This window comes from Pristiophorus japonicus, unplaced genomic scaffold (assembly GCF_044704955.1).
Source record: "Pristiophorus japonicus isolate sPriJap1 unplaced genomic scaffold, sPriJap1.hap1 HAP1_SCAFFOLD_588, whole genome shotgun sequence".
NCBI lineage: Eukaryota > Metazoa > Chordata > Chondrichthyes > Pristiophoridae > Pristiophorus > Pristiophorus japonicus.
Genome location: NW_027254497.1, coordinates 146155 through 164369, shown reverse-complemented (window position 1 = coordinate 164369; position 18215 = coordinate 146155). Strand labels below are relative to the sequence as shown.

General features: G+C 46.6%; 1 protein-coding gene across 1 annotated transcript in view; it reads left to right on the top strand.

The window, feature by feature from the left end:
* The window catches only part of LOC139255165 (nectin-1-like), a 222651-nt gene that overhangs the window by 100432 nt on the left and 104004 nt on the right, over positions 1-18215 (top strand). Inside the window, exon 5 of the mRNA XM_070873879.1 lies at positions 10496-10662. Coding sequence (XP_070729980.1) covers positions 10496-10662 — 167 coding nt within the window. The remainder of the gene's footprint in view (positions 1-10495; positions 10663-18215) is intronic.

Below are 18215 nucleotides of genomic sequence, written 5' to 3'. Positions count from 1 at the left end.
CAACATAGCCTCCTTCCGTGCTGTAAATTTTTATGATTCTATGATTGAGGGACAGCACGGGTTAGATACAGCAAATCGCTCCCTCTGCCCTATCCTGTTGAACACCACCAGGGCAGCTACAGCAGTGATCAGATTCAGAGTAAAGTTGAAACAAATGTTCACCCAGAGGGTGTTGGGGGTCTGGAACTCACTGCCTGAAATGGTGGTCGAGGCAGAAACACTCATCACATTTAAAAAGAACAGGCTCGACAGGCTGAGAGGCCCCTTTCTGTGCTGTAACCATTCTATGATTCTATGATATCCAGAAAATAAACTGCAGCCCAGTTATAGAGATTCATTACATCAGCAGCAACAATCCCCAACTGTCAGAGTGAACATGGTTCAGTCGGGATGTGATTAACAGCAACAATATCAGCAGAATCCAAGCCCTACAGTCCGCTGTGAACTGGCTGGTGTGTCTGCAGGTTGGCTGACTGAATGAATCCCTTCCCACACACTGAGCAGGTAAATGGCCTCTCCCCAGTGTGAACTCGCTGGTGTGTCAGTAGGTTGGCTGACTGAGTGAATCCCATCCCACACTCAGAGCTGTGAACGGCCTCTCCCCAGTGTGAGTGCGTTGGTGTTATATCGCAGGCTTTCTGCTTTTAAAGCTCTTCTCACAGTCAGAACATTTAAACGGTCTCTTATTGGTGTGAACAAGTTGATGTGCAGTGAGCTGGGATGAACGAGTGAATCCCGTCCCACACACGGAACAGGTAAAAGGTCTCTGCCCAATGTGAACTCGCTGGTGAGCCAGAAGCTCAGGTGAATTAGTGAATCGTTTCCCACACACAGAGCAGATGAACAGCCTCTCCCCAGTGTGAACTTGCTTGTGTTCAGTGAGGGCGGATGACTGAGTGAATCCCTTTCCAACACTTTGGATTTGGATCCAACATTTGCTTGATGAGGGCATGTTTTACAACTTGTACTATGAGCTCTGCTGCACCATTTAAAGCAGGGTGGTACGGTGGAATCTTGGTATGTTTCACACCATTTCTGCTCGTGAACTGTGCAAATTCTTCTGAACAAGATTGTGGCCCAAGTTCTTCTGGGAGGCCATATGAAGAAAATAATCTTCGCAAATTGTCTAGTGTTTTACTTGTTATTTTCCACATCGGAAACACCCCTTCCCACTTCGAATGGCTATCAATCACAATGAACAATTGCTATCCTTCTAGTTCAGCAAAATCGATGTGTAATCTTTGCCATACCCTGGGAGGACATTTTGATGGTTGTAATGGTACTGATGGTGTTTTCTTGCTTACCGATTGACATGTTGTACACTGACTAACAATGTAGTCTATATCTTTATCTAGACCTGGCCACCATAAGTAACTACATGCAAAACTCTTGGTCAAACACATTCCCAGGTGGTAGTCTTGAAGATCACCGAATAATTTGGACCTAAATTTATTTGTTATAACTACTCTTGCACCCAACATAATGCAATCTTTATCCACTGATAATTCATTCCTATGAACAAAGTATGGATGAATATATTTCTCTGATACTTGGTTTGGCCAGCCATTTGCTATGCAATCATACACCTTTGACATAACTGGGTCATGTTTAATTGTTCTACCAATCTCTTCAGCTGTGACTGGCAGTTCATCAATGTATGAAAAATAGAACACTTCTTCCCTATTGAGTGTAACTTGTGATGGGGATGGTAACCTAGACATAGCATCAGCATTACTGTGATCAGCTGATCATCTGTACTCAATGTCACATGTATACAAAATCAAAGCCCATCTCTGCATTCAGGCTGCAGATAAGGTTGGAACTGGGGACTTTGGATGGAGGATTTATGTCAGCAGCTTATGGCCTGTGGTGATGGTAAACTATGACCATATAACTATTTCTGGAGCTTCTTGACCCCAAAAATGAATGCCAAAGCTTTCCTTTTGATTTGCGCATAATTACGCCCACTGGCATTGAGAGTGCGTGAAGCAAAAGCAATTGGTCTATCCTCCCCCACTATGTAGTACATGAGAGATCACTGTTTTCAACAGGTCATTCAGTGGATGTAACAATGAAGCCAAATTTGGTAGGAACTTCCCATAATAGTTCAAAAGACCCAAAAATGATCGAAGTTCAGTGATATTCCTGGGAGTGGGTACATTTATAATTGCATCCAGCTTTCCCTTAGTTGGATGTAAACAATCTTTGTCTGCACTGTGCCCTAAGTACTCCACTGAGTTTTGAAATATCTCACACTTGCAAGCAGTCACTTGTACACCGTGCTTCTCTAGCATGTGAGTATTTCATTCAATACGTTATTATGGATTTGCCTGTTTGGTGCTGAAATTAGTATGTCATCTAAATAACATATTACCCCTTCAATGCCTTGCAGAATCTGGTTCATCACTATTTGGGATATGGTGAGGGCGGAAGACACGCCAAATGGTAGCCTATTAAATTGATATAGGCCTAGATGAGTATTTATAATCAAGCATGACTTGGACTTCTCATCTAGTTCAAGTTGTAAGTAGGCATTTATGAGATCCAACTTTGAGTAGATCAGATTATCTGTCAGCGTTATGAATAAATCGTCTACATTTGGTAATGTATTGGGTAGATTACCCCGCAGAACCTGGTTTACGGTGACTTTATAATCACCACACAACCTTACCTTACCATCAAACTTAGGTACAACAACAATGGGTGTAGCCCAATTACATCGATCTATCTTACAGATTATGTTCTCAGTCTCTAGTCTTTTGAGTTATTGCTCAACTCTCTCCTTGAGTGCATATGGTATGGAACATGGCTTGTCGTAAGCCAATCTAGCGTCCTTCTGTACCCTGACACTTGCCTTGAAGCCTTGGATCGGACTGCCCATTTCATAGAACACCTTTGGATACTTCTTGATTATATCATCCTTTGATGCAAATTTCGTTTCAACATGAAAAATCTAATTCCAATCCAGCTTCAGTGATCCCAACCAATTTCGACCTAGTATGGCAGACTTGTCTCCTGCCACTACTAAGAGAGGCAAGCTCTGAAATTGATCCTTGTATTTCACCGGTACAGTAATACATCCAACCACAGGAATTTGCTTTCCTGAGTAGGCTCGCAGCTCTATCTTCAAATTCTCCAGTGGAAAATCACTCAACTTGTCGAGTTATAATGATTCTGGTACTACGCTTACGGATGCACCAGTGTCAATTTCCATGGGTATCTTGGTTCCTGCAACGTCTACTTGGATGACGATACATTGCGCATCGTTGTTAGGTAGCCTTGTGCTCCTGATGATGTGTATTTGCCCATCCTGTTTCTTTTCTTCCATGTTTCTGTGGATTTCTACTTATAGCCTTGAAAGTTGGTTTACTCTTCAGTCGGCATACCTTCGTAAGATGTCCAGTTTTCCTGCAGATGAAACACTCTGTTTTCACACACGGATAACTTTGAGCAGTGTGCTGTCCCAGGCACCGATAGCACAACTTCAATGCTCTGCTACCTTAGCCAGTTTCTGAGGCCTTGGGGCCCAAGTACCTTTTACTTTTAACCTGCAGGCAATACACCTCAGTTGTCTGACGACTGGAACTGGTATGAAATTCTCGGGAATATTGGTCGGCCATATCCATTGACACAGCTGTCTGACAAGCTAAATCAAATGTCAAGTTCGGGGTTATCAACAACTTTCTTCTGATCGCTTCATTTTTCATCCCATAAACAATGCGGTCACACATTGCTCAGTCCTGAAAGTTTCTGAAATTACAGTGAATGAACAGCCCGGCCCGGAAATCAGCACGGTCCCGGTCTGCAAGACCATCAGCAGGCCGGGGCCATTAGAGGGAGCAGCATGCGGTGGCATACAACTGCAGGGAGCAGCGCGTGCTGTTGTAGGAGGGCGACAGCTGATTGCAGCGCGGGCAAGTACAGCAGGAGTGGTGAGGTCGGGGCGAAGGAGCAGCAAGAGTTTGTTGAGGGATTCAATCGGGGCCCAGGAGAGGTGAGAGTTTGGGGCCCAGAAGGGGCAAGGGCCCAGGGGCAGCACGAGGCAGCCCACACTGCGATATGTGTGCGCACTAGGTCCGTGCAGCAGAGATGGTCTCCAGTCGTCTTGGTTAATCCTTGCCACTGGACCAAGACCTCACTCTGTCAAGCCTGTGTGGTGGCTGGGGTGCAATGGCCACCACATGTTAAAAAATCCAAGCACAGACATCTTCCACCCTTCAAGATGTAGTTTGGGATCTGGAATATTAGGTCCTTCATTGAAACAACTGTGAACTCATCCCTTTTCTGCGTGGAAGCAAGTCATCCTCGCTTCGAGGGACTGCCTATGATGATGAGCTTCTTTAATGCAACAGTGTTCTCACTGATATTTTTGTCAATTAACTGATCTCGTATTCCAAAATAATAACTTCCAGCAATTTCCGGGGACTCTAGTTCTGTTCTAACTTGGTTAGAATCTCCGTAAGTGATGTGTCTTTTGCCATGATGGGAAGAAGCAAATTTTTCAGGGTTTCATACACCTCAAGGCCTGCTTCAGTCAGGGAAATAGCCCATTTTCTTTCTAACATCACCCGATTACAGTTTTCATCATCGGGGACTTCAATGATAACATTTGTGGTGACGAACATTTCTAGCTGCTCTACATACGCTCCAAAATCTCTCGGTGGCATTGGAATTCACCCAAGCGCCCTATTATTCCCATAGACATGGCCATCTGGACCCAGGCAGTTCAGCCAAGTGTGCTTGTAATTTACTTTGGATTTTTAGCTGTTCTGCAACACAAAGGACCTCTCAAGTTGGCTGGAATTACCCACGACAAAAATTTCAGTTACGGTAGCCAGGAATCTGAACCTTCATCGCCAATGTGGTATATTCTCTATCACACCACTAAAGCACACACACTCAAGATGGCTTCAACTCAGGAACTTGTCTGTTGACGTGTCCCTTTATTGTATTTACAGCAATGGCTGCATTATCACGGTAGTCCACTAGGTGGAGCAGTAGTCCACTAGGTGGAGCTATAGGCAGAATGGCTGGTGGAACAACAACTGCGATTTTTACTTCAAGGAGTCTTATGCCTCCTAAATATTCCCCTGTATAACTCAGAGCAGATTGAAGTTCCAACATTTCTCTCGCTTCATCGGGGCTGTGCTGGCACTTGACCTCCTGCTCCGACGTTACTGTCAGAGGATGCTTAGGCAAAGACAAAGGCGGTGACAATTACAGAGGGAAAGGTATAGCGAGAGAAAGAGAGAGAAAGGCACATACAAAGACAGGGAGAAGCATATGATGAGGCACAGGGAGAGGTCCATGGAGAGCCCCATGGAGAGGCTCATGGAGTGGCCCATGGAGAGGTCCATGGAGAGGCTCATGGAGTGGCCCATGGAGAGGCCCATGGAGAGCCCCATGGAGAGGCTCATGGAGTGGCCCATGGAGAGCCCCATGGAGAGCCCCATGGAGAGCCCCATGGAGAGCCCCATGGAGAGGCTCATGGAGTAGCCCATGGAGAGGCCCAGGGAGAGGTCCAGGGAGAGGCCCATGGAGAGGCCCATGGAGTGGCCCATGGAGAGGCCCATGGAGAGGCCCATGGAGAGGCCCAGGGAGAGGCCCATGGAGAGGCCCATGGAGAGGCCCAGGGAGAGGCACAGACAAAGGCACAGAGAAAGACAAACAGCAGGACCGGGAGAAGCACAGCAAAATGTGTCCAGTAATGTATGCCTACCATGGCTGAATAGCTGAGAATGTAGGCAAGGCATGAGATGAGGATGTCACTGTGAGTATCTGCAGATGCTTGGTGGTTGAGTGATGTGAAAGTGCTGGTTTTCACAGTGTGCGCCGACAGAGGTTGATGGCTGGTATGGAGAAGGTGTGGAAGCTTATACTCACTTTGACCACCTGACATAGTTGGTTGAATTTTTTTGCGGCACTGGGTCAGGCTTCTCTGCACCTCAGTGTTTCCCGACATTTTCCGGGCCACCTCTTGCAACATGGCACGGAACACCTGTGGTGATGGCTGCCTTCCCAAGAAAGGAAGAGGGAGGCCTTCCTGGTTTCTAGTGCCCCCACCAATGCCTCCAATGCCACGTCACTGAATCTGGTGGCCCTCTCCCTTGAAGGGGGATTTGCAGCAGGCATTTCACCTCCTTCGTGAACTCCACAGATCAGTGAATAAGTTGAGGAATGCTGAAAATGAGCATCAACACATTCAAATGACCTCCCCTTTAAGAGCCCGATGGAACTGGAGTTAAGAATTGAAGGCTGACTGATGAATGGAACTCAGCTGAAATTGGATACGTGGCTGTGAATAATGCCCCTGCAATGCCCAGCTGAGGCCATTAGCGCCTCATTTAGTGCCCCCCCCCCCCACCCACCCCTCACTCCTGGGGTGAGAACGCCCAATTTGCCACACTTTAGCAACCCTTTTTGCCGGGTGCTAATTTTTCTGTGAGAAAAAATTGGACGCGCTTTTTTGTACTGTCAAAATGGCCGCATTGTCTCTGATTGGTTCTCCATTATCACCTGACCTATTGCTGATTAGTCTCCTTGGAGGATAAGCCACACCCTGAAGCTTCTCTGAAATGTGTAACTGGAACCACCCAGCCCAAGTTCTGACTGACTTTGCAAATTGTAATTCAATGCATTTTGACTTCAGAAGTCAGAGAGGATAGATCTCCAACCCAACAAAAGCCTCACAAGTTCCAGCCGAAGTCCATTATCCTAGCACAAGTGCATCCCTCCTCCAACCGACATCCCTTACCCCAGCCTTACCTCCCCACCCCCACCATAGATGGGGCATTGTGTGTGGGTCATGGATTGTTAACAGGTTTATTGGGTATGAAATGAATTGTGACAGTGTTGTGACTTCTGAATTTCATCCGATGTCCCTTGTAATACATGCACCGAGCTTTCCGTGAAATCGGGTGTGGGTGTAAAGGGGGTTGGAAGAACGTGATCCGTCTTCCCTGAGTTCCCTCTCTCCCCTCCGATCCCCTCTCTCGCTTCCCCTCTCTCTCTCCCCCACTACCCCGTGTCTCTCTCTCTCTCCACCTCCCCCCACTGTGTGTATCTCTCTCCCCCTCCATGTCTCTCTCTCTCACCTCCCCACACTGTGTCGCTCTCTCTCTCTCTCTCTCGTCCCCGTGTCTATCTCTCACTCCCCCCATCTCTCTCTCCCTACAATCTCTCTCTCTCTTCCACCCCGTCTTTCTCTCTACCTCCCAGTCTCTCTCTCTCTTCCCCCCCCCTCCGCCACAACGGCGGCAGAGTCCAGAAGACACAGGCGCAAAAGGACAGAAAAACTACAGTATAAATAGTCACTCTGAAAAAATTTACCACCCCAAACAGGCCACTGGCCAATTTTTCCCCCATAGTATCCCAGGAAAATCGCCCCCCTTTATCGTTTTATATATTTTTGCGAAATAGTATGACTTAAGGATTAGCAAACCTATAGTGAAACATAGAAACATAAAAACATAAAAATTTATAGCGCAGAAGGAGGCCATTCCGGCCCATCGTGTCCATGCCGGCCAACACAGAGCCGTACAGCACTTGGTCGGCAGCCCTGAAGGTTACATATAAACCTATGAACAATGACGGAAAGGCAAAGAGCATCCAGCCCAACCAGTCTGCCTCGCACAACTGCGACACCCCTTACACTGAAAACATCTACACTCCACCCCAACCGGAGCCATGTGATCTCCTGGGAGAGACAAAAACCAGATAAAAAACCCAGGTCAATTTTGGGAGAAACAAAACTGGGAAAATTCCTCTCCGACCCCATCCAGGCGATCAAAACTACTCCAGGATATCACCTGGCCGTATTCTATTCCCTACAGTACTTATCATTATATCTGCGCCGTCCAACAAAAGGTCACCCAGTCTAATCCCAATTACTAGCTCTCGGTCCGTAACCCTGCAGGTTACGGCACTTTAAGTGAAAGATCAGGTCAAAATCACATCAAAGGACTGCACTTGTTGTGGGTATCCTTAGTTGGCTATTCATTGCACTGCTTTTTCAAGACATTATCTGGTAACAGAATCTGTCCATACAGCAGCCCAGACTTTTCCTGCATCCTACACATGGTTAGAAGATTCTGTGCTCTGAACTTAAAATTAAGCTTAAGCCTGTTGTGATGAGGCATTAGAGTATGGAAGTACATCACCATGTCATAGGAAATTGTGCAATTGTGCTATGGTCAAACTGCTCCTAGATCTTATGTTCTTATTGATAAGGGGTTATGGGGAGCGGGCAGGGAAGTGGACCTGAGTCCATGATCGGATCAGCCATGATCGTATTAAATGGCGGAGCAGGCTCGAGGGGCTGTATGGCCCATACCTGCTCCGATTTCTTATGTTCTTATGTTGCGGCTGTGAGCTGTTCTGCTCATTAAAAAAACAAAGAAGCTATTTAAGCACTGGGGGAAATGAAGAGAGGATGATAGTGTCAAAGATCTGAGTTATGAGGACAGAAAGAAAGAAGGAAACAAAGACTTGCATTTATAAAGCACCTTTCAGAACCTCAGGATGCCCCAAAATGCTTTCTAGCCAATGAAATCATTTTGAAGTGTAGGTACTGTTGTAATGTAGGAAAGATGGCAGCTAATTTGCACACAGATAGCAATGAACTAAATGACCAGATACTCTGTTTTAGCTGTTGGTTGAGGTATAAATGTTGGTCAGGACACGAGGAGAACACCCCTGCCCTTCTTTGAATAGTGTCTTGGGATCTTTTATGTCTACCTGAGAGGGCAGACAGGACCTCAGTTTAATATCTCATCCAATAGATAGCAACCCCGACAGTGCAGCACTCTCTAAGTCTGAAGTGTCAGCTTAGATTATATGCTCCAGTCAGGAATGGGACTTGAACGCATGATTTTCTAAATTCAAAATTCTCATCCTTATTTTTAAATCCCTGCATGGCTGCACCCCTCCCTATCTCTGTAATCTCTTCCAGCCCCACAACCCCCCAAGATGTCTGCGCTCCTCTAATTCTACCTTCTTGAGCATTCCTGATTATAATTGCTCGACCATTGATGGCCGTGCCTTCAGTTGTCTGGGCCCCAAGCTCTGGAACTCCCTGCCTAAACCTCTCCGCCTCTGCCTCTCTTTCCTCCTTCAATATGCTCCTTAAAATATATCTCTTTGACCAAGCTTTTGGTTGCCTGCACTAATTTCTACTCATGCGGCTCGGTGTCAATCTTTTAATCTCATAATATTCCTGTGAAGCGCGTTGGGGCGTTTCACTACGTTAAAGGCACTATATAAATATAAGTTGTTGTTGTTATTCTAACTCAGAGACAAAAGTGCTACCACTGAGCCAAGGCTCACAGGCCAGAGATATGTGAGTTTTCTAGGAGGTGTCTGAGAGGTATATAAAATAATTAAATTAATGGAAAAGGTAAATCTGGATTCCTATTTTAAATTAAATTGTGAATTTAGCACAAGCAGAAGCAGGTACAAACTAGTAAAAGGTACATTTACAACTGATATCTGAAAGTTCTTCTTCACATAAAGAGTGATCAACAGTTCAATTAGATTGCCAGAAATAAGAGCTACAATGGGCCAAATGGCCTTCCTTATCTGTAATTATCTTGCAGTTTCCTGAATTCTGAGCCCAGGACTTTATCTGTGATAGTCACAATCTTATTGACTGACACTTAGGGGGAGAAATTGGGGTCGTTTGCACTTCCTGGAGGCGCTAACAGGGTGCAAATGACTCTTTGCCCGAGCACTAATGACTTCCGCTAAATTCTGTGGGAGTTTAGTGGCGGCGGTAACCGGCAGTGCCCCACTCCGCTGGCGATGATGACGTCACCATCGTGCGCAGCAATCCGTTTTTCACCTTGGAACAATATTCGGTAGTGCCCCCCTGAAGCTGCACCAGGTGATGACAGCGACAGCTTCAGGGGGCGTGTACTTGGCTTCAGGCCGCTTGCTGGGTGCTAATTAAAGCGTATGTGAAAAAAAAATCAGCCGACTTACTGGTTGCGAAGTCTGTGCTGCGATCTGGCAACCCGGCACTCTGCTTGAGAGCCAGGCTGATTGCACAGCACTCTGCTTCCCAGTGGTCAGGTAGGGACCTACAGAGTCAGCAGCTTCTAGGCAGCAGCATTATACGTCCCAGCACATAGCGCTGCGCCCCTCTCCATGTGCTTCCACACAGAAGAAGTGGAACGTGTTATTTCGCACTCCACTTTCTCTCGGGGGCGGTAGCCCCAATATCGCGAGCTGGGTGTGACTTCTGTGCCTGGCCCAAGAACTCCCACCTCGCGGCTATTGCCACCCTCAAACGGGCCGCTATGCAATTTCCTTCCTTACAGACTAAAAGCAAATCTTTTTTCCATAATATTATTAGTAAACGTAACAGTAATCGAAATATACACTATCAAAATATACACTATCAAAATTATCTCAAATGTTTTGCAACAGAATTTAAGAAGGGTGTCTAAAAGTACTTTTAATTTAAAATGCTTTGAATTATTATTTGTTCTTTTGCAAGACAAAATGGCTCACTTCCTGAAGGCACTGAACTGACCAAAAGTAACCTCACATTCAAAGGACCCATGAAGGTAACTTATGCTGGCATGTATGTGTGTGTCGCATCCTATCAACACTGGAAGGCATCGACGTGGTGGGAGATTGAGATTACTTCAGCTGAAAATCAATGTAAGTATTAATATTTTACTAAGAACAATTTTGTTTTGGCCAAAGATGGTTAGGGTGAACATCACAGGCTTTGGGAACCAGCGTGAATTGATCCCTTTCTATAAACTAGTTTGACATTGTACTTACAGCATCATTGTAAAAAAAACCTAAGTCATATATAGGCTAGAAAAAAATTGGCAATACTCCCAGATGCCAAAGTGAAAATGTGAAGAGATTTTCGAGAAGATTTGAACCTTTGCAAATTTGGTTCTTAATAGATTTTGTGTTCTGCTTGATAGTTCTTTTACACTAATGTTGTGAGATAACACTATTGATTGTTGCAGACCATATTGCCTGTATTTTAATTGCAGTGTGGATTGCTCCGAACATAGGATGTGGGTTATGACCAAAATAGCACCTCTGCAAATGCTTGCTGTAACAGGTTTTGAATCAGATGTTTAATGTTATCTTGCTACCATAATATGGCAGACACACGCTGAATTCTGAGCAGGCTCTTGGATAATGATTTCACTGATATTGAGAGTGTACTGGCTGATAAGCATGGAGTGGGGTAATCTCACATTCAAATTTTTAAAGTGATTTAAACAGTGGGCCTTCGAGGGGCATTGGTGACCCTGAAATAAACATGCCTGATTCGCTAAAATTGTCAATCAGGAAGATCCGTTAAAAAACAGATAACCTCTGTGGGCAGTCTCAGGGATCCAGCAAATTTACCATCAGGCACACAATATTTACACATAGTGAACCACTAGCACAAACAATCCCTCTAAGGACCAATGTAAAAGCAGTTTACAGATCTGACTATAAAAATAAATTATAAAGTCTGTAGATGCCGGCTTGGGTGAGAAACCGGGGCATGAGGACTGAGATGAACTGCATTTACCTCTCTTTCGCCCACTGTCCACCACATTCCGATGCTGATTACCTTCCCAATCCAACCACCCACGTGATTCCTGATGATTTGCATATATTTGCCAAATTGTCTGCCTATTTCCTAATCTTCTTCTTAGGCAGTCCACACTAAAAATGAGTTCTCAGGTGACTGATGAGTCCGATGCGGGACCGACAGTCTCTGTCACAGGATGGGTGGATGCAGTGCTTGCATTGTCGTGTGCTCCTTCCACTGTTTGCGCATGGCCTCCGCTTGCTCCCAGTGAAGAGACTCGAGGTGTTTGGCGCCTTCCCGGATGTTTCTCCTCCAATTCGAACGGTTTTAGGCCAGGGATTCCCAGGTGTCAGTGGGGACGTTGCACTTTTTCAAGGAGGCTTTGAGGGTATCCTTGAAGCATTTCCTCTGCCCACCTGGGGCTCACTTGCCGCGTCGGAGTTCTGAGTAGAGCGCTTGCTTTGGGCATGCGGATAATGTGGCACATCCATCGAAGCTGATCGAGTGTGGTCAGTGCTTCGATGCTGGAGATGTTGGCCTGAGCGAGAACACTGACGTTGGTGCGCCTATCCTGTCAATGGTTTGCAGGATCTTATGCAGGTAACATTGGTGGTACTTCTCCAGTGATGTGAGGTGCCTGTGTACATAGTCTATGTCTCTGAAACAGATTGGAAGGTGGTATCACTACTGCTCTGTAAACTATGAGCTTGGTGCCGGGTTTGAGATCCTGGTCTTCAAACATTTCTTCCTCAGGTGACCAAAGGCTGCACTGGCACACTGAAGGCAGTTTTGGACTTCGTCATCTATGTCTGCCCTTGTTGACAGTAGGCTCCCAAAGTATGGAAAATGGTCAATGTTGTCCAAGGCATCGTCATGGATTTTGATAATCGGGAGGCAGTACCCTGTGGCTGGGGCAGGCTGGTAGAGGACCTTTGTCTTATGGATGTTTAGTATGAGGCCCATGCTCTCGTACGCTTCGGTGAAGGTGTTGACGATGGTTTGGAGTTCGGCCTCCAAGTGTGCACAGACGCAAGCATCGTCTGCGAACTCTAATTCAATGACAGAGGATGGAACGACCTTGGATCTGGACTGGAGGCAACGGAGATTAAACAGTTTTCCGTTTGTTCTGTAGATTAGTTCCACTCCAGCGGGAAGCTTACTGAGGGTGAGATGGAGCATTGCAACAAGGAAGTTCGAGAAGAGCATTGGTGCGATGACACAGCCTTGCTTGACCCCGGTCTGTATGTGAATTGGATCTGTGGTGGATCCGTTGATCAGAATCACGACTTGCATGTCATCATGAAGCAGGCAGAGCAAAACTTTGAGGGCAGCCGAACTTGAGGAGTGTAATAACACAAGAGTCCTATTATTATGAACTTTCCCATCGGGTGTGTTAGCCTTTAATACTCTTATGAATGACTCTACGAGGTCTAGTATTGTACATGAGCAGTTGTGACATTAGCCCCATTTATTGTAACTCCAGAGTGAGGTACAAGCATGGTGAGCAGCCTTTTATCCTGGGCCCTGCACACCTATGCAGGCGACCCTCAGGTCTCTCACCGCAGTGCCCTCTGGTGGCACACCTTATGTGACTATATAGTTAGTATACATGGGCTACATACATGACATCACTTCCCCCCCAAGTCTTTAATGCAAATTGACTCGTACATGGACTTTGCTCTTCCTGGTTGACCATTGGAGGGTCACTTCTAACTTGGGTGGGTTGGTAGTGAGATTTGTTGCCAGTGGAGGTCCCCGTGGTTTCTGATTGTGAGCCTATGACTATTCCATTCTCCCCGCCCCCTCCCCACACAGAGATCAGGCTAATGGCCCGTTACATGCAAGTTGCATTCAAGTTCATCACATGGGTTTTACATTTACATCTTGGTACATTTGTTGGGTGGATTACAGTTGCGTTTCTTTTTGTGTGGTACGTTTACATGATCAGTACAGGTATCTCAGTATAGGTACACAAGGACAGTCTAGTTCCAGCACGGCCGGATGAGATCCGGGTCGTCTGGTGGCGGTGCAGTGTCCCATGCTAGTGGGTCTGTGGGTGAGGTGAGCTCATTTACTCGAGTTGCCGGAGCTCAGGGCTCTTGCCGTTACTCCTAATGTCGGGCAGACCCAAAGACAGCTGATGTGTTTGTGACCTCCCTGTCCTTTTCGTTTGCTTTCGTGTCGCTGCTGCTCGCTGGGAAGCGGTCTGGGCGAGTGAGCATTTTGTCTAAGTGATGGTGGGGCTGCCTCGTCTTGACTAGCAGTTCACAGGGGACTGCTGACTCGCTTTCCTGGAGGGCACCATTGTGAGTACTCTCTAGTTTTGGATCCAGGTCCCGTTCAGAGGAGCCGTTGTGGGTGACCCTTTGCTTTTGGGCATTGCCATGGTGGCGAGTGGTTTGTAGGCTGCGCCTTTTCCACCCGGGTGGTGAGCGATGGTAGCTGACTGTGAGCATAGGTGCAGTTTACTGTTTCTGGCCTGTGGCGGTTCATGCCATCGGGTGCCTGTAATGTTATCGCTACCAGTGCCTCTGCTCTCCGGGGATCATTTACTCTACGGCTTGTCTACTTCTGTCAGCTGTGGGGACACTTTATGATACGTCGTTCTGATCCCAGGGACGCAGGCTACAGCATTGGGTAGCCCGCTGGACCTGTATACGACCGTTAGGTGTTCGCCCGCTACATTGGCTGATTGCAATTTGCACCTGACATCGCTCAACAACATTTTGCTCGTTACAGCTGGACTTTTACATTGGTTACCAATTTTAAGCAGTTCATTCAAAAATGCTGTGTAGCTGGCCTCCTTTAAAATGGCCTTACTACTTTCACTGAAATCATCTTCCTTGCGTGGAACCACGTGCCGTTGTTCCATTAGCTTTGTACCTCGTGGTTTGGACGCCATCTTTTCCCTGTCCATGATGTCGACTGCCGCGATCTTCTTTCCCAGGGATTCTGCCACTGAAGCTGGGAAGGCACCTTCGGATACAATCTTCCTCCCCAGGAGTCCTGCCACTGAAACCGGGAAGGTGCGTTTGGGTTGTCTCGGCTGGATCATCGCCACGCAGTCGTGATAAGCTGTCTGTGCCTCGGGGGCTGCGCAGATCTGCTCTCCGGCTTGCTCTGCCTCTGAGCACGGGGGACGTCGATGGCTGGAGGGATGAAGTCTTCCCAGTTCCAATGAATGTTCCCCATCCATCTTCTTCCAAGTAGCGTTGGTTCATCACCTGAAACAATCCACAATGGTAAATTGTGCACTGCGCCATCATGGGATACACTTACATCCGCACTACCAACAACTGATATCAGTTCCTTGGTGTAGGTGCGCAGCTTTGCCTGAACCGGGACCAGCTTGCGTCATTCAGCTTGATCGTTCCATAGCCTCTCAAAGGCTTCCTGGCTCATTACTGACTGACTCGCCCCCGTGTCCACTTCCATGAAGGCTGGAACGCCATTTATCTCGACTCCATTATCACTGGAGGACAATCTGTGGTGCAGGTATTTACTCCATACACTTGGTCCTGGGACTGAGCTGCCTCTCTAGTTATCTCCTCGTAATCCGCGCTGGATTCACAGCCATCTGCTGACTCCTCTTCCACGTGGTGAGTCACAGCTCTTTTGTACAATCGCTGGAGGTGGCCCTTTGTGCTGCAGCCTTTGCACACATAGTCTCTGAACCGACACTGATGAACCCTGTGATTACCTCCGCAACGCCAGCATGGTGCTACTCGGCTTACGTTTGTACCCCTCGGCGGTCTCTGAGTTAAAGGACTCGGGGGCCTGTACGCTCTGCCCTGGGCAGATTCACATTCAACAGTTCTGTCTGTGAAAGGCACCATTCTATTTACAGTACTTGCCGGGTTTGAGTCCTGAGAGTGAGACATCGTCTGCTTGGTGCTGCAGCTTGAGGTCACGAACGCCTCGCTGATGCTGATGGCCTTCTGCAGAGTGACGGTGGTTTCGGCAGACAGTAGCCTGTGAAGAAGAGCCTCATGACTGATGCCAATTACGAAGACATCCCGCAACGCATCGGCGAGAGATGCGCCGAATTGACACGGTCCTGTCAGCCTCCTGAGGTCGGCAGTATACTTTGCGATTTCCTGGCCCTCGGGGTGGCAGTGTGTATAAAATCGATGCCTGGTAGTGAAGATGCTCTCCTACGGTTTGAGTTCCTCGTATGACTTGGTTGTTGTTTTCCCTGGTGCAAGCAAGTCCCTGACAAGGCCATAGACTGCGGGCCCACAACTGGTCAACAGGATAGCTCTGCGCTTATATGCCAGCGTGGCCAGATCATCGCCTACCAGGTCGTTTGCTACGAAATATTGGTCAAGCCGCTCCGTAAAGGCTTCCCAATCTTCACCCTCTGTGAACTTTTCTAATGCACCAACGTTAGTCATTTTTGCGTGAAAGTTCATAATCTCATCGCCAGTTGTTACGTCTTTAATACTCTTATGAATGATTCCACGAGGTCTAGCATTGTTCTTGAGCTGTTATCACCTTAGTCCCATTTATTGTAACTCCAGAGTGAGGCACAAGCATGGTGGGCAGCCTTTTATACTGGGTCTTGCACACCTATGCAGGTGACCCTCAGGTCTCCCACCACAGTGCCCTCTAGTGGCACACCTTAAGTGACTATACAGTTAGCATACATGGTCTACATACATGACAGGGTGTAGACCCGATCTCTTTTATTCCCACTTCGGAAAAGTACAAGAGTAGACTTCTTGTATTACCTGCATGACATCCGACAATGGAGCACTCTGGTGTCTGGTGACCCCAAGCATAAATATATTACAGCATATCCCTTTCAAGATCTTAGTATCAGTCACTTTACAATATAAGACGATCTGGGGCTTTCCACTCATGAGTTGATCGTCTCAGTTCAACATTAGTTCTCGGTGAACGTTCTAAGTCAGTTGTGACTGGAGGTTGAGTAACAGTTCTGGTGGGAGTGGTAATAACATCAGAGACTGAAGGTCCGGGTTCAGGAATGGCAAAAGAGGCCTCTGGTGAATGAATGATAGTTGGTGGGTCACTGATTGGATCTTCCTCAAATGGTTCCAGTTCATCTGTGTGCCGTAGTTTTACCTGGTCAACATGTTTTCTGCATGTTTGGCCATTCTTGAGCATGTCAATGAATACTCAGTTACCGTCCTTAGCTGTAACAGTACCAGCGATCCATTTAGGATCTCGACCATAGTTTAGTACAAACACTGGATCATTGACAGAGATATCTCATGACACAGCAGTATGATCATGATACAATTGCTGACTTCGATGTCTCTTTTCAACATGATCATTCAAATCAGGATGAACAAGTGAAAGCTTGGTCTTGAGATTTCTCTTCATCAGTAATTCAACAGGCGAAACACCAGTAACAGTATGAGGTCTTGTCCTATAACTGAGCAATATACATGACAAATGAGTTTGAACTGAACCCTGAGTTACACGTTTCATACTTTGTTTGATAGTTTGAACAGCACGCTCTGCTTGACCATTAGAAGCAGGCTTGAATGGAGCTGACCTCACATGTCTAATACCATTGAGTTTCATGAACTCCTGAAACTCAAGACTTGTGAAACAAGATCTGTTGTCGCTCACAACAATGTCAGGTAAACCATGAGTAGCAAACATGACACGTAGGCTCTCAATAATGGCTGTAGATGTACAGGATGAAATAATAATACACTCGATCCACTTTGAATATGCATCCACCAGAACAAAAAACATCTTTCCAAGGAATGGACCCGCAAAATCGATGTGGATCCTCGACCATGGTTTAGATGGCACGGCCAAAGACTCAACAGAGATTCCCCTGGTACTTTACTTAGCTGCATGCAAGTATTACACTGATGCACACATGATTCCAGACTTCAGTAGACTCTCCATATTCCTCTGGAATATGGCTGCAGCCGAACGAATTCCGAAAGAACACCTGCTGTATGGATGTTGATGCAGGTAAGTTTCTTCGAATTATCGATCAGCTCCTGTGTCAGGTAGGCCGACATCAGATCTAGCTTAGTGAACGACTTTCCACCAGCTAGCATGGCGAATAGGTCATCAGCCTTCAGTAATGGGTACTGAACCTGTTGCGAGAATCGGTTAATCGTAACCTTGTAGTCTCTGCAAATCCTCACAGTGCCATCACTCTTCAACACAGGAACGATAGGGCTGGCCCACTCATTAAAATCGACAGGTGATATGACCCCTTCACTTTGGAGTTTCTCAAGCTCAATCTCAATTTTCTCCCTCATCATATAAGGGACAGACCGAGTTTTGTGATAGACAGGCCTTGCATCAGAATCCAGGTGAATCTGCACCTTGGCTCCAGTAAAATTATCAATGCCAGGCTCAAACAAAGAAGGAAACTTCTTCAACATTTGCGCATAAGAAGTGTCGTCCACCGAGGACAACGCTTTGACATCACTCCAGTTCAGCTTAATGTTCTCGAGCCAATTCCAACCGAACAGCATTGGACCATTACCTGGGATAATCCATAATGGTAGATCTTGGATCACACCATCATACGACTACTGCACTGCCAATCACCAGTATGAGTTCCTTCATATAAGTACGCAACTTGGCCTTGACTGGACTCAGCTTAGGCTTCACAGCCTCAGTGCCCCACAGCTTGTCAAATGTCACTTGGCTCATGATCGACTGATTTGCA